General features: G+C 34.3%; 1 protein-coding gene across 2 annotated transcripts; it reads right to left on the reverse strand.

Moving 5' to 3' along the window:
• Window positions 1–616: 616 nt before the first annotated feature.
• Window positions 617–27836, reverse strand: VPS35 (VPS35 retromer complex component). Of its 2 annotated transcripts, none has more exons than XM_081274492.1 (17): window positions 27746–27836; window positions 22133–22231; window positions 20266–20362; window positions 19234–19357; window positions 17943–18125; window positions 16326–16539; window positions 15038–15121; window positions 14382–14491; window positions 12588–12684; window positions 12333–12481; window positions 10597–10804; window positions 9921–10076; window positions 7692–7814; window positions 3752–3931; window positions 3019–3258; window positions 2491–2634; window positions 617–1568 (listed from the first exon to the last, which is right to left on the reverse strand). In XM_081274492.1, the coding sequence occupies exons 1-17, from the start codon at window positions 27746–27748 to the stop codon at window positions 1389–1391; spliced, it is 2391 nt and encodes a 796-aa protein (XP_081130618.1). In that variant the 5' UTR covers window positions 27749–27836; the 3' UTR covers window positions 617–1388. The 2 variants fall into 2 exon arrangements, with proteins under 2 accessions (XP_081130618.1, XP_081130619.1); XM_081274493.1 differs by having other exon boundaries at window positions 27785–27826.
• Window positions 27837–27859: the final 23 nt, after the last annotated feature.

Genomic DNA, 27859 nt, shown 5'->3' on the forward strand with positions numbered 1-27859 from the left:
AAATGACAACATGTCATTTCCGAGATTAGATCATAAAAGGATACTGTCATTTCCTCCTTGCTCTTTCTCTATGGAATCACTCTGGGAAGGCCAGCCACCACTTATAAAGACATTGAAGCTGCCCTATGGAAAAGCCCAAAATGAGAGGAAATGAAGCTTCTATCAACCATGTGAGTGAATGAAGTAAAAGAGCTTAGAAATCAGACTTTATCAAACCTTTGGATGGCAGCCACAGTAAAAATCTTGATGGTAACCTTATAAGACACCTTGATCCAGGACCTAAGCTGCTTCTAAATTCCTGATACTGAGAACTATGAGATAAATATTTGTTGTTTGAAGACACTAGATTTAGGGAAAATTGTTACAAAGTAGATAGCTAATACATGTGAAGAGCCTTTGGGGAGTTACATGACTCTTGGTGCCTTAGGAAAAGCAGGGTAAGGCTGGGGAAAAGGTTCAGCAGGAACACAAATGAAAGAGTACAAGGTGCCTTGCTCCATAATTTCGTAAGCCAGAGCTCATTGTAAACATGAGATGTATGAAACTCCACAGGCATTCTACTAGTTCTTTTAATCAATCAAGACTGTAAAAAGGAAAAAAAAGATACAAGAATTGTTAATAGCAACTTTATTGTTTCATTGGTGCAAAAAAAATCATAATTGTGATGCACTTCCCGTTAAATTTACAATAATGAAGGTTATACATAAATTATACAGATCGCAAATTTTCTATTTTATACTATTCAAAACCAAATTATTTTGATAAATATATCCAGAGGACAACATAGGTTCTTAATGGATGGCTGAGTCCAAATATGCAAAATATAGCTTCTGGTTTTGACCATGGTGCTTTAAAATTCTCAAAACATGCATTAATATATTCTAGTTTTAGGGAAAATATTACACATGGCCTTGCATTTAGGGGAAAGCCCAAGCTGAATTACACATACAGTATTCCTTCTAAATTAATCTCAAATTGGACTAGAGAACAAAGAGACAGATACTTTTGGGTTAGTACTCCCAGTAATGAAGAAAATACACAATCAACAATGAAACAAAACAAAACAAAAGGAGAGAGCTTCATTAGTAGCCAAGGTAACTGTGTATGTCTTTTTTTTTTTTTTTTTCTTCACAGATCACAGAAATTTTAAATAGCAGATCAGTCATGCTACTTGGGGTGATCAGACAGACTTGAACATTTATGAAGTGAATAACTTTATTAAGGTCCTGAAGGTGAGTGTCCGGAGGTGCTGGGTAAAAACATCACAGGTAAGAAACGGGAAACCTACCTCAGCATTTCTGAAAGGCACAATCTATGGAAGGGATACCTAGTTTAATAAAACCCTTACTGGATGTACATGGAAAGAAGTATGGTGAGCTGTTTTCTTTTTAAAGGATGAGACCTTCATAAATTGGCCCCTCAGACTCTGGTGATTCCCGCCTCAAACGCAAATGCTCCAATGTATTATGAAAATGTTTGTTAATCTGCTCTGTTTCTTCACTGGACTCAAGATTTGGGAGGTCTTCTCGAATCTTCTGGATAAGCTGGTTCAAAACCTGAATTGTTACCTACAAAAGAGTATGTATATTTCATGGTCAAACATGTATCACAAAAAATAACATTTAATAACACCATTTAAAGAAATTTGTATTCTCACCAATTACCTGAATAATTATGAAAAAAGAGAGATGAGAACATGATTCCTAGTTTGAGCAACAACTATTGGCTAGTCCCAAAAAACAAAAACAACTTTTAAAATAGAGTAATTTGAACCAGTAAAAGAAGGACAAAACCAAAATTTTATTTAACCTACACATTTGGACCAACAATGTGCTGCTAAAAGGATAATGTATTTAGGAATTACTCTAAATTAGTACTTAATGACAAATCAGCCTACTCTTTGGCAATTTATAGATTCTTTTTTTTTTTTTTTTTTTTTTTGGTACCAGGGATTGAACCCGGGGCACTAAACCACTGAACCACATCTTAGCCTCTCACCCCTACCTTTTTTTATGTGGTGCTGGGGATTGAACCCAGGACCTTGTATATGTGAGACAAGCACTCTACCAAATGAGCTATATCCCTAGCCCAATCCCAGTCTTTTTTGATATTTTATTTATAGACAGGATTTCATTGTAGAAAGTTGCTAAGGCTGGCTTTGAACTCAAAATACTTCTGCTTCAGCCACTCAAGCCACTGGGATTACAGGCATGTGCCACCACACCCAGCTATTTTTGTTTTTTTTCAAATGTATGGGCACTCTACCACTCATCCACAACCCAGTCCTTTTTATTTTTTTTGAGACAGGGTCTCACTAATTTGCCAAGGCTGGCCTCAAACTTGAGATCTTCCTGCCTCAGACTTTTGAGTTGCTGGGATTATAAGCACGCACCAGTGCCCAGCTGTGATAAACTTTTGTTATACATCAAGTCTCATAAGGTGGGAAAGGAAACTACTAGTCCACAAGTAATACTTTATTAGTTCACTTACCGCATCATTTTCCTTTTCATAAAAATAGATATATCTGTTCAGAATTTCTATAAAAAGCTGCACTTGTAGAGAGGGGTCCATGCATTGATTTGCTATTTTTAGAGCTTTCTTTAGGCACTCCATTACCCTCTTGCCTCCGTGAAGCTAAAGTAAAAGGCCAAGGAAATATGGAAGAGATTAAAACTGCGAATGTCCCATTGTCAAACAAAGAAACACAACACTACAATGTTCTTTCCTATTTTAAAGGAACAGAACATTCTTCACTATTCTTTTAGTTAAAAAAAAAAAAAAAAAGTATACAGCTATATTTAAAAGAACAGTTAGTGGTGTACACTTGCTATGTTATGATATCCTCAAAGTGGAGGCTTCACCACAGGCTAAGACTATCCACATGATTGTCCACTTCATTCAATAAAACAAAATAACTTTGTCAGATATTCAAATGCCCCAAATGTTTCACCTCCAGAGCACAAGGCCATGGTAACTAATCACTGTTAACAGTCTCCACATGGTCAGGAATAACCTTACCTCCTCCCCATTTTTGTCTGTGTTTCTGCCAGACCAGAAGAGATGTGCACAGGTGCTCACAGCTCGGCCCTGATCTGGTTTTTTCAGAAGTTTGGATGCAGCAAGTGCACACTGAGTCCTTAAGGGTTCATGATTCTCTTCACTGAAGCACTTCATCCTCTCAAAAGTGCCAATGATCAAGGTGATAGCAGCCAGCTGTGCTTTGGAATCACTAATTTCATCCTCATATAGAGAAAATGCCTGGTGGACACAAAGCAGAAAGGACTTTTAGGGACCAGAATACTTTCCACCAAACCCATATCCTCTAAGATATTCTACAGTCCCTTCATATGAGAGAGTGCTATCCTGTCCCCTCAGAGAGGCACAACTTATAGCTAAGATGGTAAAGATGTCGATAAATTGCAGAAAAGAACCTGTCTCAACTTTGTTTAACCCTAGATCTCCAAACTCAAGAGACAAAGGAACTTTTTTTCTCCCTATGAAACACTTTTACCATGACCCTCTTGGAAATTTTAGACTTCATCAGCACTGAGTAACTGAACAATTTTTCGGCTCTGCACCACTCAATATGGCTATACAACATGAAGAGGTTCCAGGACAGTGGGAAAACAGTAGTCTCATACTCAGTTTAAAAAAAGAGAAGACCAGCCATGTACACACCACCATAACTACAACAAGTAACCAAACTCAAGAAAACTGATCAGACAACCCAGAAAAGAGAACAGATCTTCACCTGGGACATAAATTCATATGCTACTGTTTCATGATTTTCAAAACCAATTTCTCCAGCAGCTAGAGCTCCTTGAAGGAAAAGTCTTAAGGGTAACTCTGCCAGTTCTGCTTTGATCAAAGCACTGATAGTCTGGTGAGCAAATGAAAAAATCTTCTGGCATTTCTTTTCCCATTTGTCATCCTAAAATAAGGAAAAAAATTTTAAATTACCATCAGGTCAAGATTAATATTTGTTTTATTTAAAACGTCTAATATAACAGTGAAAGCAGTAAAATTGAACTCAGAATTTTCCTGTCATTTTCCTTCTCTTATTTATGGAGCACACAAATAAATCAAGCTGGATGTCTTCTTAAAACATCCATTTAAGGCTACTGCCTTAGCAATTTTTTGTATATTTTCCTTTTTTTTTCCCTTCTGATCAGAAAAGTAACACATCCCTAATTGGGAAAATACACAAAAGGATTTTAAAAATTAAATCATCCCTAAATCTACACCTAGCAATAATCACTGTCATATCCTGATGTTAATGTCATCATTTTTTCTCTGTGTAAATGGAAGGTAACTGGGTTCTTTGCATATGGATTTGTTTTCTACTTTAAAGCTCAATGGAAAGAGTTAATGAATTGGTTTTTATCAAAACCATTTTCTTCATGATACTAAATTATTTGAGATTATTTTTATGGATAGGAAATATTCCAACTGAATTGTGTAATATAATTTGTTACTCTCCTATAGAAACAATCCATAATACCACAATGACTGGTTTATATACACAGAGCTTCATCAAGTCTAATTATTTCCTTAATATAAATTCTTTTTATTTTATTTATTTATTTTTTTAGCACCAGGGATTGAACTCAGGGGCACTCTACCACTGGACCACATCCCCAGCCCTATTTAGTATTTTAAGAGTCAGGGTCTCAGAGTTGCTTAGCACCTCGCTTTTACTGAGGCTGGCTTTGAACTTTCGATCCTCTTGTCTCAGCTTCCCAAGCTGCTGGGATTACAGGCGTGCACCACTGCACCTGGCTCCTTAGTATAAATTCTTAGAAGTGAAATTTAATAATTAATTCCACTTAGTGCTGCCAGTAACATACTGCCAGTTTTCTACTGGAAAGGCTATAGTAATTGACATTCTCACCATTATTAAATGAGAATAAATTCTTATTACACCATTACCATTACTGGAGTTCATTTCTCTTGAACAATATAATTTCCTAAAAGGTTCATTATTGTAATTATTAGTGAGGTTAAATATTTTATTATGTTCGACCTCCCAAACTTATTCAGTTCTTTTCATTTTTCAAAGAAGGTGATAGTCATACACTTGTTATAAAAATTAAATGCCATAAACCAAGTATACAGTCCTTGGCACAGAATGTGGCATAGAGTAATTCCTGGTTGCTATTTTTCTGTTCCATATATATTCTATCTCTACAATTTTTTCATCTTATAACTTGAGTTTTTATTCTTTAGCAACCATTGGTTTACTCTGGCTTGAGTTTTGACTTGTCAAGATTCCATGTATGTGAGATCATACAGTATCTACCTCTCTGATTCTAACTTATTTCACTTAGTACAATGACTTCCAGATTCACCTATGTTGTCACAAATGGCAGGACTTCTTAGATTTTAATGACTGAATAATATTCTTCTGTGTGTGTGTGTATGCCACATTTTCTTTATTCAGCCATTGTTGACATTTAGTTTTTTTAATATCTTGGCCATTGTAAACAATGCTACAAAGAACGTAAGTGTGCATATACCTCTTTAACATAATGATTTCATTAGCTTTGGATAGCTGGTAGTAGGATTGTAAGACCACATGACAGTTCTATTTGTCATCTGTTTTCTTTTTGAATATCTATTAACAGATGTGAGGTGAAACTCATTGTGATTTTGATTTGCATTTCTCTGGTGATCAGTGATGTTGAGCACCTTTTTCACTTATACGCCTTCTTTGGAAAAATTTCTATTTAGATTCTTTGTCCATTTTTCTTTTTTCTTTATGGGGGGAGGTGGTGGTTACCAGGGATTGAACTTAGGGACACGTGACCACTGAGTCACATCCCCAGCCCTATTTTCTGTATTTTATTTAGAGATAAGGTCTTTTTTTTTTTTTTTAATTAAAGAGAGAGTGAGAGAGGAGAGAGGAGAGAGGGAGAAAGAGAGAGAATTTTTAATATTTATTTTTTAGTTCTCGGCGGACACAACATCTTTGTATGTGGTGCTGAGGATCGAACCCGGGCCGCACGCATGCCAGGCGAGCGCGCTACCGCTTGAGCGACATCCCCAGCCCCTAGAGATAAGGTCTTACTGAGTTGTTTAGCATCTCGCTTTTTGCTAAGGCTGGCCTTGAACTCTCGATCCTCCTGTCACAGCCTCCTGAGCTGCTAGAATTACAGGAGTGTGCCACGGCGCCTGGCTCTTTGCCCATTTTTAAATCAAGTTGTTTTCTTGATATTGAATTGAGTTACTTATATATTTTGGATGTTAACCCCTTATCAGATGTATGCAAACATTTTCTTCCATTCTATAGGTTGTCTCTTTGTTGATTATTTCTTTGGCTGTGTAGAAGAGCTTTTTAGTTTGATATAATCCATTTGTCTATTTTTCTCTTGTTGACTGAACTTTTAGTTATATTAAAAAAAAAATCATTGCTAGGACCAATGTAAGGAGGTTTTTCCTTATATTTTCTCCTAGTTTTATGATTTCAAGTTATACATTTAAGTCTTTAGTGATTTCAAGTTAATTTTTTACATGACATAAGGGTACAATTCCATTATTTTGCATGTGGATATCCAGTTTTCTCAGCACCATTTATGAAAGAAACTGTCTTTTTCTCATTGTGTATCCTTGGCAGCCTGATAAGGATTAAGACTGTATATGTATGGGTTTATTTCTGGACTTCATCTATTCTATTCAACTGATCTGAGGGTCTGTTTTTATTAGTACCATATTCTTTTGATTACTACAGCTTTGAATATAGGCTAGTTGCTATATTTTATTGTTAGTTATAAATACTTATCCATAACATGCTGGAAAATACAGTGAAATTGAGATGCTGGCCTAATAAAAATAGATCAAAAGCTGCTATTCCGGCTGGTGTTGTGGCTCATCGGTAGAGTGTTCGCCTCACACGTGCAAGACCCTGGGTTCAATCCTCAGAACCACATAAAAATAAATAAGTGAAATAAAGGTATTGTGTCCAACTACAACTAAAAAATATATATATATATATATTTTTTTTTTTTTAAAAAGCTGCTATTCATGCTGGTAGATCCACTGAATAAACTTTTTCTCCATTATTAAAAAATTAAGTTACTGAGGTTTATTCCTCAACATAAACCTGGCTGTCCAACTTTCAGATACATTGAGGTATTTTCTTCAAATCCATACTACTGAGTACATTAGTCATGAGAAAGAAAGAGATTCATAAAAGAATTGCACTTTTGGCTCATGATATTGTTCAAATACATGCTTTTAGAGAGAAGTGATTATGTAATGCTGAGCCCTTTTATTAAGCAAAGTTAATCTGGGTTAGGACCAATGAGAAAGTTCTAACATAAATTAAAACTGGTTTAATTTTTCATTTCTAAGTTTGTTTTTTTTTTTTTTTTTTAGACAGTTTATTTTGCCCAGGATAGTCTAGAACTTGTGGGCTCAAGTGATCATCCTGCCTCAGTCTCCCAAGTATACAGGTACATGTTACAACACCCTATTTCTAAGTATTTTTATGTAATCCCTCAGCTAGTATGTGATTTACCAACATTGCTGTTAGGAACACATACCACAGGATGAGTAACAAATTAAGAATTGCTGAAAATGGGAACTTATTATACCACTATTTTTATATCTGTCTGAAATTTTCCATAATACAAAACTAATACACAAAGTGAGGAAAAGGAAAAAAGTAGTGACATACTTAAAAGTAAACTCACCACTTTAGAATTCTCTTTGTATCGAAAAGCCAGCTGGTAAGCTGCAAATACCAAAGGTGGTAGTGTGAAACGAATCCGTTGATTTCCCCCAGCTCCAAAATGTTTTCGTGCTGTGTTTAAAATCTGACCAAAAAAATTTTTTTTTAAAATTTTTTCCACACTATGATTAATCATTTATAAACTAAATGAAGCTCTAATCATCATTACTTCTATGTACAAATATACTGGGCTTTATAATGGTAGGTACTTTATATATTTTTTGTCTCCCCAAGTTGTCACAATCACCCTAGAGACAGACAGTAACTCCACTTCATAAATGGAGAAACCTGAGGTTCAGAGAGGTTGCATAACCTAACCTAGGAGTAGACAGATACTTAAATATATTTTTGTACACATGTGTACAAGGTATAGTGTTGATGAAGAATGCAGGCTTAGAAATAGGACAGACTTAAATTTAACAGTAGATTCTAATACATACTACCTGTGTGACCCTGGGCAAGTTACTTTCTCTTAGCTCCAAGTTTCATTTGAAAAATGGTATAACATGCTCCTAGAATTTTTGGGAAAATTCAAATGACACATGTAAAGTGTTATCAGTACCTGACACAAGACATGTGCTCAGAAAATGTTGGACATTACTTTATGTACATTGCTGGTAGATAATATCTCCTAATTAAGAAAAATATTAAGCCCATTTAAACCAAGGGACATGCCAATACACTTTAAAAGAGCCATTATGAAACAAATATACAGATGTCTCAGGAAAAATTGCAAACACAGAATTTATGAAATATTTAGTGATACATGTTATAGAACATGTGATATATTCAGGCTTTGTGAATGTCTCTGATATGGTAAAGTGAATGCATTCTCCTTTGGGACAGTTGAAACTAATGATTCTATCCTTAAAGGCTCTGCACAAAGGCATAATCATCTATCAATGTTGAAGGCATGCTTCCTAACCTCGATATTTGGTATGTAACAGAAAATGACACACAATCTCACACAGAAACATGAAGGAATCATTTAAAATACTTCAACAATCAGACAGTCACTGTACAGATCACATAGTACACAGAACATGATAGCACAATGCTCAGAATGTTTACATTAGGCAAAGTCAAAGACTATCATACTACCAATAGAAATCAGTCTCTTTTTCACATCAATTATGAAGGAGTACAAGAGTGTCAACAACGACAAAGTCAACAGAAAACAGAACTTATCCTCAAACGAAAGTACTTGTCATTATAGCCTTGTGCATTCAACTACTTTGCCCAGTTATGCAATCAACCATACTACCTTTCTTTAAAATAAATTACACAGTATCAGTTGCCAAAACCCCTAATAATTTATTTCACAAAGATTAACTGAGAACTAATGATAACAAGAGAACTTCATCCACTAGATGCGGTGGCACACGCCTGTAATCCCAGTGGCTCCAGGAAGCTGAGACAGGAGAATTTTGAGTTCAAAGCCAGCCTTAGCAAAAGCCAGGCACTGAGCAACTCAATGAGACCCTGTCTCTAAATAAAATACAAAATAGGGCTAGGGAGATGGCTCAGTGGTTGAGTGCCTCTGAGTTCCATCCTCGGTATCCCCCCTCAAAAAAAGAGAACTTCATCCAATTGTTCTTTCTTTTAAAATATTTATTTTTTAGTTGTAGTTGGACACAATACATTTTATTTATTTATTTTTATGTGGTGCCGAGGATCAAACCCAGGTGCAAGGCGAGTGCTCTACCTCTGAGTCACAACCCCAGCCCCCAATTGTTCTTTATTAGGCAACTAAGGTTAAGGAAGAAGAAAATTGAATTTTAAAGTTTTTCACATATTTTCAATGTAACAAATACAACTTACGTTTACGAACCTTGGAAAAATAAATAAAATTTAATATAAGGATTATGTTTCTTATACTTAAGAGTTTATTGTGATAAGCAACTGAACCTTTCTTTTACTTCAGTAGTGATCAAATCCAGAAAATAAGCTATATCCCCCTATCTCTTATATTTTTTATTTTGAGACAGGATTTTGCTAAGTTGCCTTTGCTAGCCACAAACTTGCAATCCTCCTGCCTCAGCCTCCCAAGTAACTAGGATTATAGGCATGTACCACTGTGCCCAACTGCAACTGAACACTTCTAAAAGTAATACACAGTTCTAAAAAAAAAAATAAGAACATGAAATACTTATGGAATATCCAACTAAAGGAAGTAAGAATTAACTCATACCAAGTACTGCTGATCAGGGTCCTCAGACCTCAGAAGATGAATAAATCGGCCCACAAGGCTCTGCTCATCAGCAAAGTCTTCTGGATCAGGGTCTTCTATAGGTTGGTCTGGTTGATCTTGAATCAATGTGGATACCAAATTCATTATGGAATCCACCTGTAACATGGGAAACACAAGAAACCCACTAGGGTGAAAACATCGAGATATGAAACCATCGTCTAAGTATTTCCAGTTGTATATAAAGTTATGAAAAATTATCAGCAAAATAATTCCATTTTTAGGGGCTGGGGTTGTGGCACAGCAATAGAGCGCTCGCCTCACACATACGAGGCCCTGGGTTCGATCCTCAGCACCACATAAATAAAATAAAGACATTGTGTTAAAAAAATAAATAATTCCATTAAAAAAAAAACACATACATATGTATATGGGCAAAAGTCTGAAAGAGATGCACCAAATATTAACAATGTTTATTCTTTTTCTGTTGGAATTACAGATGTTTGATTCTTCTATATATATCTATCTCTAATTTTCTAATTTGTATATTGAAAAAGCTACTTGCAACTTTCCTTTAGTATTAAATTACCCTTCCCTATTTCATGTGACTAGGTCTGAAAGTCTGAAATTTTAACTATATTGTCTGTTTCCCTAAAGTAGCATGTTGGTTTTTACTTACTTGGTCTTGAGAGACAATTTCTGTGTTATAATCCAGAACATTACTAAGCACATAACAACTCATGCTCTTTCTGGATTCGTAGTCAAAGTACTCAAAAAGTGGGTGGAAATGTTTTAATTTTAAGACTGTTAAAATATTGTTGTAAGTATCAACAGGTATCTTCAAAAGTCTGGTGAGTTCCTTTGAAACTGCACTACTGGTAGCAATACTAAAAAAAAAAAAAGAAAGAAAACATTAACACTTAATGAATAAAATCAACTTTTATAAACAAGTAGTACCTGCTTCACAAAAATTTTTAAAATTTCATTTACATATTAAAAAAGAGGGTTAAATGAATCATACTATCCCAAAATACCCCAATGACTTCATTCACACACACTCAATTTATCTATTATTGTTCTGGTGATAAATATAGTAGTCTCTAACTGGCATGATGGTACCCCAGCAGCTTAGGAGCTGAGGGAGGAGGATCAGGAGTTCAAAGTCAGCCTCAGCAAAAGCAAAGCACTAAGCAATTCAGTGAGACCCTGTCTCTAAATAAAACACAAAATAAGGCTGTGGATGTGGCTCAGTGGTCGAGTGCCCCTGAGTTCAATCCCCAGTACCAAAATAAATAAGTAAATAAATAAAATAATAGTCTTCAACTCATGAACAGGTTGTATAGCTAGAAAGATGAGTGTCTAGAATTTGACAACATTTCTAAGGTAAAGTATTTTAAATAGCAGTTTGATTCCTAGGGCAACCAATAAATATTGCATATTCATGATGAAAATAAGAAAAAAATTCATGCAAAACCAGCAATTCAAAAGAATAGAAAAATACAAAAATTATATATAAACAATTGCACCAAATGTTGGTAATCAAGTAAAGGCAAGTTGTATTTAGCTTGTAGCATCATTCTGTGGAGATTAAGATATATTTGGATGTTTATAAGACCTTCTGAGTTTGGGATTTCTAATTATTTTGTCTACTTTGACTTTAAAAGATAATAAGTCAAGAAAAAAGAAGGAACTTTCCTGAACCACTAGAAGGGAGATACAAATGAGAAAAACTGCTTGACCCATTGACCTAAGTTCAGAAGCAGGGGGGAGTGAGTCAATAAGGGAGCTGCTGGAAAATATAATAAGATTAAAACTGCCCACAGTGGTCACTAGAGGGTGCTACAGGTCTAGGATAGCATGGTTGAAGTAGCTTCAAGTACAAAACGGTATAGTAATTTCCCTAAAAGTATGAAAATTAAAGTTCAAAATAGACAAAGTATTTCAATCAATTTAATTTCTTTACCTTAAACATTATATGTTTGTATGTATATATATGACATTTAGTATAATATTATATATTACCCCTAATTTTTTACCTTAAATATACATATCCTCCCATTTTTTTCACAAATTACTCATCTGTAAGAAAATAATTCTTATGGAAATATTCCTTGAGTAAAATTTCCTTATAGTTTAAAAACCAGCTTATTCATTTATAGAAAGGGATCTGAATTGGAGACACTGCTCTCTGAAGACTGTCTTTGGTCCTTGAGTGTCATTATTTCATTAATGATGCAACTAAATAACTGGTGGTAACTTTCTGATCTGATTAGCACCAAGCATGACAATTTTAACAAAAGCTTAAAACATGACAAATGCTAACATTTCAAAAAGCCTCTGAGGGAGAAAAACAAATCTAGGACAAAAAAAAGGTGTTTTATATGTATTTTTTACAAAAATATAACTCTGACTTACTGTTCAAGGTTAAGCTTATTAAATATCTCCACTGTTGTTTCTAGAACTTTATCAACATAATCCACCCGATCAGGGTAACATTTCATGGCAAGATTAATGAGAGAGACTTGTAAAGATACAACATCCTCCGAAGGCATGTCTTGTCTAGACTGGAACGTTTAGAAAAACATACAATTAATTTTAAACAATTACAAAAGGATCTTCCAGCAGAGAAGTTTCAAAATTTTGAGAACTTAGGAGAAAAGCTAAACAAACCTGTATCACTGTAGCCACCTGCTGTGAAAATATGTCAAAAAGTTTAATATCTGCTGGGATTCCAGGTCCATCTTCCCGATGAGCAAATAAAGCTAATCTAAAAAGGAAAACATTTATTTCAAAAAATATAAGTGGGATCATGAATGACATTTTATTCCGTAATGCTTTTCTGTCTTGTACAAATCTATTTTTTCTAGCACATTAAAAGAGGTTTTTGAAAAGGACAATGAATACCAATCATTCCTTCAACTCATTCTGAACTAAAAAGATTGGCCAACAATGCCTTTTCATCAACTTTCTTATTTTTTACCTTATTAGACATTTTCAACAGGATGATTTTCCTAAACTTTTTAAAGTCTTTAATCGTAGACATGGAGAGAAATGCATTAAAGTCACAAATATATCTAACGACCATGACTTAATCTTTAAAAGATAAATATAGACTATTTTAAGATACTGTATGTTTATAACTAATTCCAAAAGTAACAAAGTTAACTATTATTTCCCAGATCTTAAAATATTCAAAATCATGTCTGTTCCATTATCTGTTTGCTAAGGTCACAATTGCATTCAGTTTGTTATGTAGAGAAGAATCAGTACTAATCAGGATAGCTAAATGACATTACATCTTACACAGGAAAGTCCAGTTTACTAGCTACCTTTATAGCAGGCCCAACAAACACGGAATTTTTGCTGCCCAGGATAGAGCTGATAATTTGGAGAATTCGGCTGTATAAATTTTCAGACTCTAAAACTAATAATTAGATAATTTTAAAATATAAGAAAAGGTATTTGTAGAAATAAATCTTCAATTGGGTTTCTGATTTCATGACAATGTATTATGCTCATAAGTAGGACACATGTACTACCCACAGCCTGGTTACCAAACATTTATTCACTAACGCCATTACCAAAGACCAAGATTTTTGGGTTTGGGGGGAGTTTTTTTTGGCAGTGCTTGGGATCAAACCCTGGGCTTCATGCTAGCCAAGTACTCTACCAATGAGCGACATTTGCAGTCCCCAAAGGTCAAGTTTTATATTTTTAACACACCAACCAAGATCAATGGCTAATAAAATAAAATTTAAAGGGAATTTACTAAACATATGTAATACTTAAAACTTCTTCTTTAAGAAAAAGTAATGGTATTCTAGGTACAGGAGAGCACACCTATAAACCCAAGTGACTCAGGAGACTGAGACAGGGGGATCACAAGTTCAAGGGGAGGATCACAAGTTCAAGGGTAGCCTCAGCATCTTAGCAAGACCCTGTCCCAAAATGAAAAATAAAAAGGACTGTGGCTCAGTGGTAAAGTACCCCTGGGTTAAATCCCCAATACAAAAAAAAAAAAAAAAATTTAAGAAAAAGGGATGGTAAAACAAAGAAACACACACACACACATGCACACACACACACACACACACACGCACGCACACGCGCGCGCACGCACCTTATGGTTACTTAATAAAGAAAACTCTAAATCAAATCATGTCCCACTGAAAAATACCTTATATCATGGTGAGAAACAAATTTTGCTTTTCAATATCTTTGGATTTTCAAGATTTAAATGATGGGTCTGTACAAAAACGTCTACATGTCAATTAAATGGACGAAGTAAAAATACTTATTATTCCATGTCTCTACACAATTAAAAGTTGAACCTCTTTCATGCATACTCACAGAACTAAATTATTTATCACTGATATAAAAGACAGAGACAAATAATTATGAAAATGTTTTAAATTCATTATTCCTAAATCAGGGCATTTGCCCTCCAGTGTTGGAAGGTCTTACCTATCAATCAAAGCAATGATTATGTTTTTCACGTTTACATTTTGGTGTAACTCAGCACAAGCCCGAAGAAAAGGATTCAAAGTCTGGAGGTGGAATTCATCAGGAAAAACCTGAAAATCAAATAATAGTTGACTGATACCAATAAAAGTTATTTCACAGGATATTCAGAACTCATCTATTTAAAGTTCTTATTCATGAAAAAAATTTAATCTTATACAACTAAACTCAAATATATTATTTTTTAATCTTCTACATATAATCCCAGACAGAAATATTCCACTAACAAAATTCATCTACAATTAAACTAAAACTAATGAAACCTAGAAGACTCAAGAGATCACTCTTTCCCACATTTTTGGGGAAAAAATATCAACACAAAGATCAAGTTATTATTTGGAGAAAGTAAAGTTCTTTATTCAGGAAAGTTGATTTTTTATTCAGTTAAGATTTTTCTTCTTTCTGAGGTGGTATCTCGCTATGTTGCCCAGGCTGGCTTTGAACTCCTGGGCTTAAGTGATCCTCCTGCCTCAGCCTCCTGAGTAGCTTGAACAACAGGCATGACAACACCATTCCTGGCCCAAGCTTTTTTTCAAAATAATGAAAATTAACAAAGATAAAATGAGTTCTTTTAAACACGAAATAAATTTCCCACCTACCTGAATAATACATTCCATGAGATATTCTTGAGCCAAAGCATCCCTACAATTCACAACTTGTTCTAATATACCAGTCAATACAATCTAAAAGAGGGGAAAAAAACATATAAGGATTAAAAGATCACTTTCAAATTCCAAACCACTCTAATAACACCCTAAACTAACTTGAAAATCATATATTAAATTGTTCTCACCCATATTTCATTATAAAGTTTTAAAATTTTACAGATGTTGTCAATAAAAAATTTCTAGGTTCCTATTTAGTATAAAATTCATGATAAAAAGGAATCATGTATTTTGAGAAATATATATAATCCAAGGTCATAAAGATTTCTTTCATCTTTCCTAATAGTTTTAGATTTTATATTTGAATCTGATCCATTTTTAGTTTTTCTACTTGGTGTGAAGGACTGGTCAGATTTAACTTTCGTTGTTTGGATATAAATATCCAATTGTTGCTGAAACATTTGTTTAAAAGGCTGCCTTTACACCTTTCTCCAAAATACTGAGCTTGGGACGTAGCTCAGTGGTAAAGCACTTGCCTAGCATACATGACAGGACCTGGGTTCAATCCCCAGAATTGCAAAAAAAAAAAAAAAAAAAGGATCACATATGTGTGAGTCTATAACAAATTATCTAATCCACAGATCAGCAAATTTAGCTAGTTGCCTATCTTTGCAAATTAAGTTTTACTGAAACAGCCATATCTCTTTACTTCTGCATTTTTTGTGACTGCTTTTGCACTATACCTGCTGAGTTTATTAGTTGATACTATATGAGTTGTTACAAAGACAAAATATATTCACTGTCTGTTCTTTTATAGGAAAAGTTTGCTGATCTCTGCTTTATTCACCTCCATTGATTTATTTATTTATCCCTTTCACCAACACCACACTATCTTCATTTTATTGTAAATTATAAACTCGGGTTGTCCAAGTGCTCCAACTTTTGTTCTCTTTCAAAACTGCCATGGCTATTGAAGGTTCTTTGCTTTTTCATATAAATTTTAGAATCAGTCTATTGATTTCTACAAGAAAACTTACTGGGATCTTTATTGAGGTTACATTAAATCTTAGATCAATTTTAAGGAAAACTGATATCTTGACAATATTGAGCCTTCCAATCCACAAAAACTGTTTTTTATCTTTCAGTTTATTTACGTCTTCTTTGATAAAAAGTCACTTAAAAATGTTTTCCAGTGTCATATTATTCAACAAAAATGTTTTTATTTTAAAAATTAGATTTCAATTTACATCTCACGACATAAAGTGACAAGCAAAATATTAACCTGTTTGTAACGTTCCACATTTACACCTTCCAACTGGCTGAGGCGCACTAAATTTGTTCCCACTAAAATTCTCAGTTCTTGTCTTTCTCGTTCTCTTTTTTCTCTATCTCGGCTATGTCCCTGATGCTGCATTCGCACCCAGAGCTTGTTCATTTCTGCAAAGTTGAGTAGTACAAAATCCATAGAATCACTGATATCACCTGTTGTTTCTTCACTGCAAAAAAACAGTTGGAAAAAAGTCTTTATACTGGATTTAAATTATGGGACTACTATCCCTCTCCTTTGTTCATTTCTTTCCTATCTCTGTAATACACTAGTGCTTTATTTTAAAAAACACAACTTCATTCGATTAGTGTTAAATTTTACGAGTACCGCTTCAGGGAAATAATACAATGCAAAGGACATAATACAATTTTCAAGGGACAAATTACTTTCCCCAACTCCCTATCCTGAGCTACATGGACTTGCTCTTATGGCAATTCCCTTAATTCAAAAATATAAAAAATCTGACACTTATATGTACTACTAACTACATCATTTAATTGTTGAATTTTTTTTATTGCAATGTAAACTTCATGAGAAAAGAGAGCTTACATTTATGCATTTCCTAATTTATATTTAATAGGATGGGGAACTCAGCAGTTTTCCATGTTTTTTTATTGACTGCCTAATTACATGCTCAAAACTGAGAGTCAAAGTGTAATAGAGCAAATACCTTCATCATATTTTCTATACTCAAATTCTTATCTTTTCAGTACTTTTTCATTACATATGTGGTAAAAAAATTTTTTTCTCTTAAAAATAAATTGAAAGTGATATTAAACATCATTGATTTGTTTACCTTAGTATTAAAGTCAATAAAAACATAATTTTTTTAAAAAAAGAAATTAAATTCTTTAAGGATCTGTGACATGAAGAGTTCACCCAGTTGTTTGAAGATCACAGCTAGCTGACCATCTGACGTTACTATAGGTAAAAAGTACAAATGGACTTGGACTCTAGAATACTGGTTACATGAGCCATAGATGGGGGCCTCTTTGAATGGCTTTTCTTTGGGGGGAGGGGTTTGAAGAGGGAATTACTATCTGTGTGCAAAAATGATTAAAATCACTTAGAGTAATTAGCAGCTTATAAATTACAAAAACTAAAAGACATTCAAGAAACAATTATAAATGCTGACTAGCTCATGGGAAAAACTAAGCACACCTAATTATTTCATCACAAATATAATTTTTAAAATGTAACTAATTTTAAAAGTCATACTTTCAAAGAACACTTAATAGAAAAAAATTATGTTAAATGAAAAAATAGATACACACATAATTTGCACATTTTGCAAATTACATCTCACAACATAAAGTGATACGCAAAATATTAACCTGTTTGTGTATATATATATATATAGAACTCCTTAGTGTGTGTGTGTACATATATGTATACATATATATACACCATATATACTAAGGAGTTCTATATGACAATGAAAATCTATACAAAAAACGCAAATGACAGTGGGTAGGAAAAATATTTACTTTCTTATTTCTGAATACTTTTCTAGTTTTTAAATATTCTATAATGAAAAAACATTACAACTAAACTGAGAGAGAAATTACTTACTCTGTTGGCTCTCCTTCATCAGGTAAAATGTTTCTGGTACACTGAAGAAGATAATTTCGAAGAAATAAACCCCTTAATGGATGCTGCACACCACGGCACATTTCTACCAAATCTTTCAAAATATCTTTCCTAGACTGAGGAAATGATTTGACATATACAACTCCAACTGTGATCAACAGATAACTAGAAGAATTATAAAAAGACATCTGATTAGAAATACAATATTCAAATCAAACACTTTATTATGCCCAAAATACTGTACATAAACATTAAAACAGAAATCATGTTGCTTTCTCCTGCATTATTAATGCCATCTGATTTAAAATATAACTTATTAAAATACAAAAAATAAAATAATCCACTGACTGATATATTAAAACATATATATAGTAGTCCCCCCTGGAGGATATGTTCCAAGATCCCCAGTCAATGCCTGAAACTGCAACTGATAGTATGTTTTTTTCCTATAATATATACTTAGGATAAAGTTTAATTTATAAATTAAATAAGAGATTAACAACTAAAAATAAAACATTCATAACAATATATGTAATAAAAGATATGTGGTCTCTCTCTCTCATGTCTTATAATAGTGTACTCATCCTTCTTGTTATGATGTGAGATGGTAATATGCCTACATGATAAGATGAAGTAAGGTGACTGAAATAGGCAATGTAAGTTGGTATTAGGCTACTACATAAGGGTTACCTGAACACAGCACTGACTTAACATGACAGTTGATCTGATAACGAGACGTTAAATTAACAAGTGACTAACAAATAGGTAGCATAAATAGTGTCGATATGCTGGACAAAAGAATGGGAAAATGTAAGATTTCAACACACTACTCTGAACATTACACAATATGCAACAGTTATTTCTGCTATTTTCCATTTAATATTTTTGGACCCTGGTTAATAGTGGGTAGCTAAAATCATGGATAAAGTGGGGGGTGACTACTATCTATATGCATGTGTCTGTGTGTGTGTGTGTGTATGAGTGTGCATGTGCATTTATTTAAATATATTAGCAAGAAAATAATTGTCATATCAATTTTTTTAATAGTCAAAACTTTATAAAAAATAACATCTATTTTTTTCTATTTCTAAAATTCTTAAACATCTATATAAAAAGTAAATCTACTCTAAAACTTAGATAACAAAATACATACCAAAATGTTAATCTCAATTTGTTAAGAAATTAAATATTCATAAAATTGGTTTTTCAAAGAAAGGATATAACATAAAGTGGGAAATGCATATGTAAAAAGCCTCCAATTCTAATTACTTACAGTCTTGGGATAATGTTCCCAGCATATTGTACAAGCTCGTAAAGATCTGCCACTTTTCTTCCTTTAGCAAATTCATCTGTTAGGTAGACTTCCAAATAATGCAGTTCATCAGAAATAGCCATATCTTTTAATCATGATTAAGGATTAAAAATAAAGACAAGCCAAGCTAAACAACTCTGTAACTTGTTGGACTCATTAATAACTATTGGGCAGATATCTTAAATTTAGGCCTGTAAAGAAAAGAGTGTTTAAACAGAAAATAGAATTTCAGTTATATTTTCCTTACTTGAAAATGAAGATTTTGGGGCTGGGGTTGTGGCTCAGCGGTAGAGTGCTTGCCTAGCATGTGTGAGGCACTGGGTTCAATTTCCAGCACTGCATATAAATAAATGAATAAAATAAAGGTCCATCAACAAAAAAAAAAATTTCAGACAGATGAAATGGGAGGATTATTGGATTATTTGAGCCCAGGAGTTTAAGACCAGTTCAAGATCAGCCTGGGCAATATAGCCAGACTTCCACTCCAAAAAAAAAAAAAAAAAAAAAAAAAGATTTTAAATAGATGTCTGGTGAAACAAAACAGTAAATACACAATGGTCACCTGGTCAGACTGATGAGGGTTTTAAAATGTCGAATGACTGAATACCTTTCCATTTCAGAGTCCTATATGATAAAATCTAAGCATTAAGAACCAACTACCTAATAACTTCAATATCCTTCAAGAAAGGCCTGGAAATTGAGATACAGTAACAAACCATTTAAAGAAGTTTAAGCACAGGGCTGGAGGTTTAGCTTAGTGGTAGAGCACTTGCTTAGCACACATGTGGTCCTGGGTTCAATCCTTAGTACTGGAAATAAACTAAACAAAGAGTATCAAGAAAGAAAGTTTCCCTTTTTCCTTATTTAGCCATTTAAGTTAAGACAATGAAGAATAATATGACTCCAGAAAAGTTTAATAAAGAACAAACAAAATTGGCCTTATCAAGAAATAAGTATGGTCCAAATGTTCATTCTTCAACATTAAAAAGATACAAAGTTCATAGTAGCTCTTTGGTGATAACATAGAAGTCCGGAGTTCACCAAGCATATTAGAAGCATGTTTCAGAGCATCCATAAGCTTGTTTTTGTCCTATAGAAATACCAAAAGGATTGATGAGAATGCTTCATTTAAATAAACATTTATCTTAGTTACAATAAGGATTTGTTACATAATTGTTAAAGCTCTTGAAATTATTTTAACCACATAAAAATTAACATTAGAGGCTAGGGTTGTGGCTCAGTGGTAGAATGCTTGCTTAGCATATGTGAGGCTGGGGTTCAATTCTTAGCACCACATATAAATAAGTAATAAAGGTTCATTAACAACTAATATATATACATATTATAATATATATACATATGTGTACATATATATATATATATTATGTTTATATATTAAAAAATAATTAACATTAGTTTCTCCTTACTTTCTCTCTACTAAAAAGAAAGATGTGTGATTCCTCACCAAAGTTCCAAAGCTTAGCAAGACTTAAATGTCCAGGATTGTAAACTTCTTAGTTTAATCTTTTCAACCTCTAGAGAACTAGATCCATTAATTCACACTTTACCTGCAACTAAAACAGCTGGCATACTAATTTGTTTTTTTGAAGTAAGATACTATCCTGACAATGGCTGTCATAGGCTGGAGACTCTTCAGAGCTGTATAGAATGACTATCCATGTAAGCATGATTTCCTCCTGTATCCTTTAAACCCTCACAGTGCCCACTTAACTCAGACAATTCCTTGAAATACAAGAAACATTGTATACACAAAAAGACAAAGAAGCAAAAAAAAAAAAAAAAAAAAAAAAAGACAAAGAAGCAAGCAATAACAAACCTATTTTCTCCATTCCATGAAATTTATTTTTCTTTCCAAATAAACCAAAAATCAGTAAAATATAAGAGCATTAGAAAGTATTCTAATGCATAATTCTAATGCATAAACCTGCAGTCTACATATATCTTTCATATTTTCATTCTTACCATTTAGAAATTGTGAGACATTATCCAAAGGTAAGACAGTATCACCACCACCACAATTTATGGCTTGTGGTACACTGGTATTTATTTGGTTCAATTCCTTAACTTTTAGTCCAGCCGGGCACGGTGGTACACACCTGTAATCCCAGCAACTCAGGAGGCTGAGGCGGGAGGATCATGATTGCAAAACCAGTCTCAGCAATTTAGTGAGGCCCTAGGCAACTCAGTGAGACCCTGTCTCTAAATAAAAATATAAAAAAGCAGATGTGGCTTAGTGGTTAAGAGCCCCTGGTTCATTCCCTGGTATCAAATAATCATCATCATCATCATCTAGAGGAGCTATACTATCTATACAGATTATCTCCTATCTTTTAGAATATGAAAATTACATAAATAGGTGTAAAGTGTAATTTTATGTTAGCTTTTACATTATGATTACAGATTATAAATTGCCAATTCTATCTATTCAGGATGGAAATTAAAGTTTCAAGATAACCTGGAGAAAACAATTGAAAGAATTTAAATCCATTAATTCAAAAAATTATTTATTGAACGCCCATTATACGTCAAGTATAGAACCAAGAAGCTAGTAATTCAGGTCAGATCTTAGTGTGGTAATGATAGTGATATATAAATAAAAGGCTTACATTCTAGTAGGGAAGACAGACAATCCCAAACCATATGTAAAATTGTGAATAAACAGAGCTCTCTATTGAAACTGCTCTACATACTTCAGAAAGGAAGAACTGAAGACAGAAGCTTGTAAACACTGAAGATTAGATTTACCAGAAGCAGTGGTACTACAAATTTTCAGAAAACACTGTAGATGTTTCCTGAGAAACCTGCAGTCTACATATATCTTTCATATTTTCATTCTTACCAGGCATCTCTTCATCTGGAAGGACTGAACCTTCACAGCCTGTATGGCTTCATCCAAGAGCTTCTCCTGTTCATCTTGAGGTGACTGCTGTGTTGTAGGCTGAAATTTTAAAAAATAAAAACTTTTATTAATATTTCATAAATACTTTCTTCTAGCAAATTTTTTTTATTTCTATAGTTTGAATCATAGCCTATCTCCAACACTTTAACATTAAATTCCAGTTCTACATCTTAAACTAATTTATCAATTTTTGACAACTACTGAAAAAACATGTTGGCCTCAAAGAAATTTATGGTAATTTATTACTACATTCTGCTAATATGCTCTGAATCCAATTAGAACACAGCCTTCCAACCAATCTAATACTTGTGATAGATAAAGTCTTAGAACTTTAAAACTCTAAAACACTCTCCCTTTAGGCTACTTTTCATCTGTGTTTTAGATCAACTACTTTATAAGAACACTGACATCCCACCACATTAGGCAATATATATATTAACAAGGAACTACAGAGCTTAGAAATATAATAACTGAAATTGTTGTCAGCAACTTATAGTAGGAAATGAAAAGAGTATTTTCGTCAAATATCCAGCTTATATCATTTCAAATATATAGATCAATAGCTATAATGGACAAACTATATCTACTCTGCTATCCAGTCAAAAGGCTGCTTAAAACATGAATTAATTCTTCCTATCAAGTAGAATTAACCATTCCCTCATGTAAACACTGTGTTTACATCTGTACCACAGCATCCATCAGGTTACAATTATAAATGATGATCACTTTCATACACTTGGGATTCAACATACATATGCATGCTTTATAAATGTTGACTTCATGAATAAGCTGGTTTTAAAACATTTAGATTGTGTATTTAATATAAATTACTAAGTAATCAACAGGTGAATGGATAAACAAATTGTAGTTTACAATATATACAATGAAATTATTATTTAATCATAAAAAGGAATGAAGTTGCCTGGCACAGTGGCACATGCCTGTAATCCCAGCAACTTGGTACGCTGAGGCAGGAGGATCACAAGTTTGAGGCCAGCCTCATGGCAAATTAGCAAGGCCCTATCCAACTTAGTGAGAACCAGTCTCAAAATAAAAAACAAACAAACAAATAAATAAGGCTAGGGATATAGCTCAGTGGTAAAGTGCCCCTGGGTTCAATCCCCAGTATAAAAAAAAAAAAAAAAATAGGTTAATACATTCCAACTGTAGGAAATTCATTTGCTAGAAAACATTACACTAAATAAAGAAGACATACACTAAGAGTCACATATTGTCTGAGTCCATTTATATGAAATATCCTGAACAGATAAATTATCCATAGAAACAGAAAGGTGGTTATCAGCAGGGAGGGTGGGGGAAATAACTATTTTTTTTTTTTTTAGTTGTAGGTGGACAGAATGCATTTACTTTGTTGTGTGTTTTCATTTTTGTTTTTTAAATGTGGTGCTGAGGATCGAACCCAGTGTCTCATGCATGCTAGGCAAGCACTCTGCCACTGAACTATAGCCCCAGCCCAGAAATCAGTATTTTATGAGTTCCATTTTTGAGATGATGAAATGTTTTAGAATGAAGTAGCGGTGGTAGCTATACAGTATTTCAAATTTATGAAAATGCCACTGAACTATTCATTTTAATATGGATAATTTTGTCAATTTCTCCCCAACTTTAAAAAACAAAAAGTCTCTTACATAATAAGTTTTAAAAGATAGAAAGCAAAGACATTTGCATAAACGTGAAAGTAAAATCTGGTCTGTTTCATATCCAAGACTATCGAAAAAACACTTCATTTTGAGATTAGTGAAACACGAGCCATATAAAACCCATTTCTGAACTATAATCATTTTTTTAAAAATATTGAAATTTCTCTTGGTGATTTAATTTTGGGAAGAGGGAAAAAAATTAAGCAAGCAGCAAAGCCCTATATCTTCTTTAATTATGACAAACTCCAGTGAAACTGAATTCCTCTGCAGTCCTCCTCAGATGCATAAATAAATTTCAAAGAAAAAGTTAAAATCCTTTTAACCCTCACTTTAAAAGATCGTTAATTTATACAGCAGAACTATAAGCATAAAATTTGGTTTCAGAGTTAAGGAGAACACCAGCATTTAAGGATTCTAACCTAAAGAAATTTACTATTATTCATGGGCTAGTCCTCTAAGAACTTTAGTAAACCAACCTATTGTGGATTTTTTTGGGTATATAAACTCTAGGTAGAACAGATTTAATAATTAGAATCAATAGACTACATTAAGGTCAAATGGTCAATTTAGAAATAAGTAGCAATACATCAGGATATTTTTATAACACTTGTTTTTATTGAGGTAAGATGTATTTAAATTTACCACTGTAATCACTTTTAAGTGTACAGTTTTGTGGCATTAAATACATTTACAATGTTGTACAGTACCACTTTCTTTCTCCAGAACTTTTTCATCCTTTCAAATGGAAACTGTATCTATTAAACAGCAAGAGCAACAGCAACACCATCACCATACCACACCCCAGGTTCCCTGCCAGGCAATTGTATTTTGTGTTTTAAGTACTCTAGATACCCCATATAAGTGGAATCATACAACATTTTTCTTTTTTGTCTGGTTTATTTCACTTAGCATGATGTATTCAAGGTTCATCTATTTGTACTATGTATCAGAATTTTCCTCCTTTTCTAGGTTGCCTATTCCACTGTATATACATACCACATTTATTTATTCACTTATCCATCTATAAAAATGTGAGTTACTTCCATCTTTTGGCTACTGTGCATAATAATTTTTATTATAAAGCATATAAAATAGTTCCATAAAATTTGAGTAGAATGACTAAATTCTGTGGACCTATAAACAAATGAATACTATTTTAGCAAAATTCTTCTATTTTGTATCAGCTCAGCTTAAAGTTAATAGAAAAGTAAATAAAAATGTAAAACATTACCAAAGACAAGTTGTTACAAAGTAGGCTACAAATTTTTAAAAAGCTATAATAAAGAAATATATTTTCACATTTTATCAGTGTAGTTGTGCTACAAATGGCTATTCTAAGGGCTATTCTTAATGCCATTCCTAGGAAGTGTCACACAAAGCAGGGACAGTTATATCACAAACATCCTATGATTAAACACAAGCCAAGGAACCAACCAATGTCTCCTCATTCATGAAAGTGGTTTTCCATTTGCAAATATCTGTGCATTTTACAGCTCATGGATCAGAGAAAAATGGATACATTACAGATTCAAAATCCAATTAACATTTGTGATAAGGCCCATTTTGCCTTTAGACCCCACAAACAGCCCTCTCAAGTCTACAAAACCACTCTCCATTTAAAACAATATACTTTTAATTTACTCTTTCATAAAAATGAAGAGATTTTCATCAATATTTTGAGAAGTAAATGACACAAATAAAATGTGCATAGCACGGAGTAATCACTTGAAGTGTGATACAATTATTATTTAGATGCAAGTAATTACCTCCACACCTTGTAGCAACCTACTTGTTAATTTCCCCACTCATAGGCTGAGATGTAAGCTGACAATACAAAGCAAATCAATTGCAAAATGAAAACTAATCCTAAAAAGACACAGAATACTATCATGTTAATAAAAGTGCTATTTTTAAAATGATGATATAACACAAATTAATAATTTTCAATAAGAATTAAGGATAATGAGGTGATGAGCACTTTAAAACATAATTTGAGCTGGGAATGTAGCTTTGTTGTAAAGTGCTTGCAGAGCATGCCAGAAAAGGAGTGGGGGCGGGCTCAACTATCAGCTCTGCCCCCCCAAAAAAAAGACCCACAAACAAAAGGCCCATAATTTTAATGCCAAACTGATGCTAATTTACCAAGAATCCTAGGATGGAGTACACCAAGAACATTCTATTCTCCTGGCTTCACCTATTTGCAATATCCTTTCTTCATGGCGTGGAGAATTTCTGCCCATCCTCCTCAGATATTCACGTGTTACTACTTCCTGTAGTCTTTCCCAAGGTCTCTGGGTAAAACTCTCCTTAAAGCTTGGAGTTGACAGTGTTGTGAAGCAACCCTCCCACTGCATTATAGTAAGTTCCATAAGCATGTCTCCTCCACTAGTTTATATTCAATATCTAGCACAATCCATGACACTGAAAGCACACAAGCTGTTCAATTAATTGAACTGGAGTCTAGATTTTTAAGGTCTGGGAAGGGACAAAGAAACCAACATTTATTTTCAGATGCAAAAATTACTGATATTTGCCCAAAGTACTTGCTCAAAGCCTGAGTACTTCCCCAGGTCACACACAGTGACTGTGAGAAGACCGATACCTAGGCTTCCTTTTTCAATTTAATTTATGAGGGCTGGACTGTGTCTGGCTAACTGCTCAAACCTGGTTAGCCCAGGACAGAAATGATGTGCACAATAAGAAGATACTCAATTAAGTGCTTTTCATTACAAAGCACTAAAATATCAATCCACAAACATCAAGAAACAGACATCCTAAAGTTAAATGTTTACATTAATTATGTATCATTTCCCAGTTGTAGAAATTCTGAGAAATAAAAATCACTTTGTAAGTCAATACATTATATGAAAGAAGTATGTGTCAAAAATTTAATCCTGCTTTCTCTTATTAAAACATTTAAAAGTGAAATCTGTGTCCAGGTTTACAGAAACCTGTCTACAAAGAGTGAATAATGAGATAATTAAAACTGACTATAAAACATCAACATCCAAAAGAATCGTTTATACAATACACACACCAAACGCTAATAAAATGCAAGTGACAACTTGCCTTTGTGGAAACTACACCCAGGATTCATATTTTGAGGAAGTTCAAGTTTATCGGCCAATGCCACACCACGACTTGCTACCATCACAGAGAGGCCTAAAGAGAATGACTACTTCCAACAAGAAGAATACTTGGATTTCATCAAAGGGAAGACAACCGAGCCAGGGTGTTCAAATGAACAAATGAAAAAGCAGTCTCCTTTCTGATTGCCAGGATTAGTGGAAGATAACATGAGTCCTTCTAGGAAACAGGTCCCTAGAATTCACTGACAAACACGGCAGCGCAAGGGGTCTATGAGGCCAAGAAAAGCCGGGAAACCAACGCGGCCCCTCTGAAAGCTATTTTTTGCAGAGAAAAGGGTGTGGGGATGGCTGAACACAGCTAAGCACAAAGGTGGAAATGCACCATCTGGGCGGGTCCCAGCGCTACACCATAGGCTCTGGCGTTCTCCAAGCCCCCAACCCGGTTGGTAGCTTAGACCTGGGACTCGGGCTCCCCTCTTGGAGGGGAGGTGGCCGATTCCACTTAAGCAGCAGCTGCAGGTATTCACAGACACACAAAATCTACAGGTCGAGACACCCCCTCAGAGAAGTCGCCTACTCTCAGAGCAACGGCCGCAGCCAGGGGCCACCGCCCACCCCGGCCCATAGCAGACTGCTTGCGGCCTTCCTCGGCTTGTCCCCTATCCGGCAGGCCAAGCCGGGCTGGTCTTAGCCCCAGTCGAACTGCTGGGCCCCTATTCCGCCCGCAGGGCTACCGATCGGCAGGAGAAAGCAGAGGCCGCAAAAAGGGTCTGCCCTGGGTCTGCCTCCCCCTCAGCACTCACCATGGCGACTCCCCCGAGCCTGCAGCAAGCAGCACCTACCCCAAGCAGAGCCTCCCGCGATCAGGTGACGCTGCGGCCCCTCCAAGCTCCGCCCTCTTTAGCCCCGCCTTTGGG

Source organism: Spermophilus citellus, assembly GCF_964194105.1.
Source record: "Spermophilus citellus genome assembly, chromosome: 18".
NCBI lineage: Eukaryota > Metazoa > Chordata > Mammalia > Rodentia > Sciuridae > Spermophilus > Spermophilus citellus.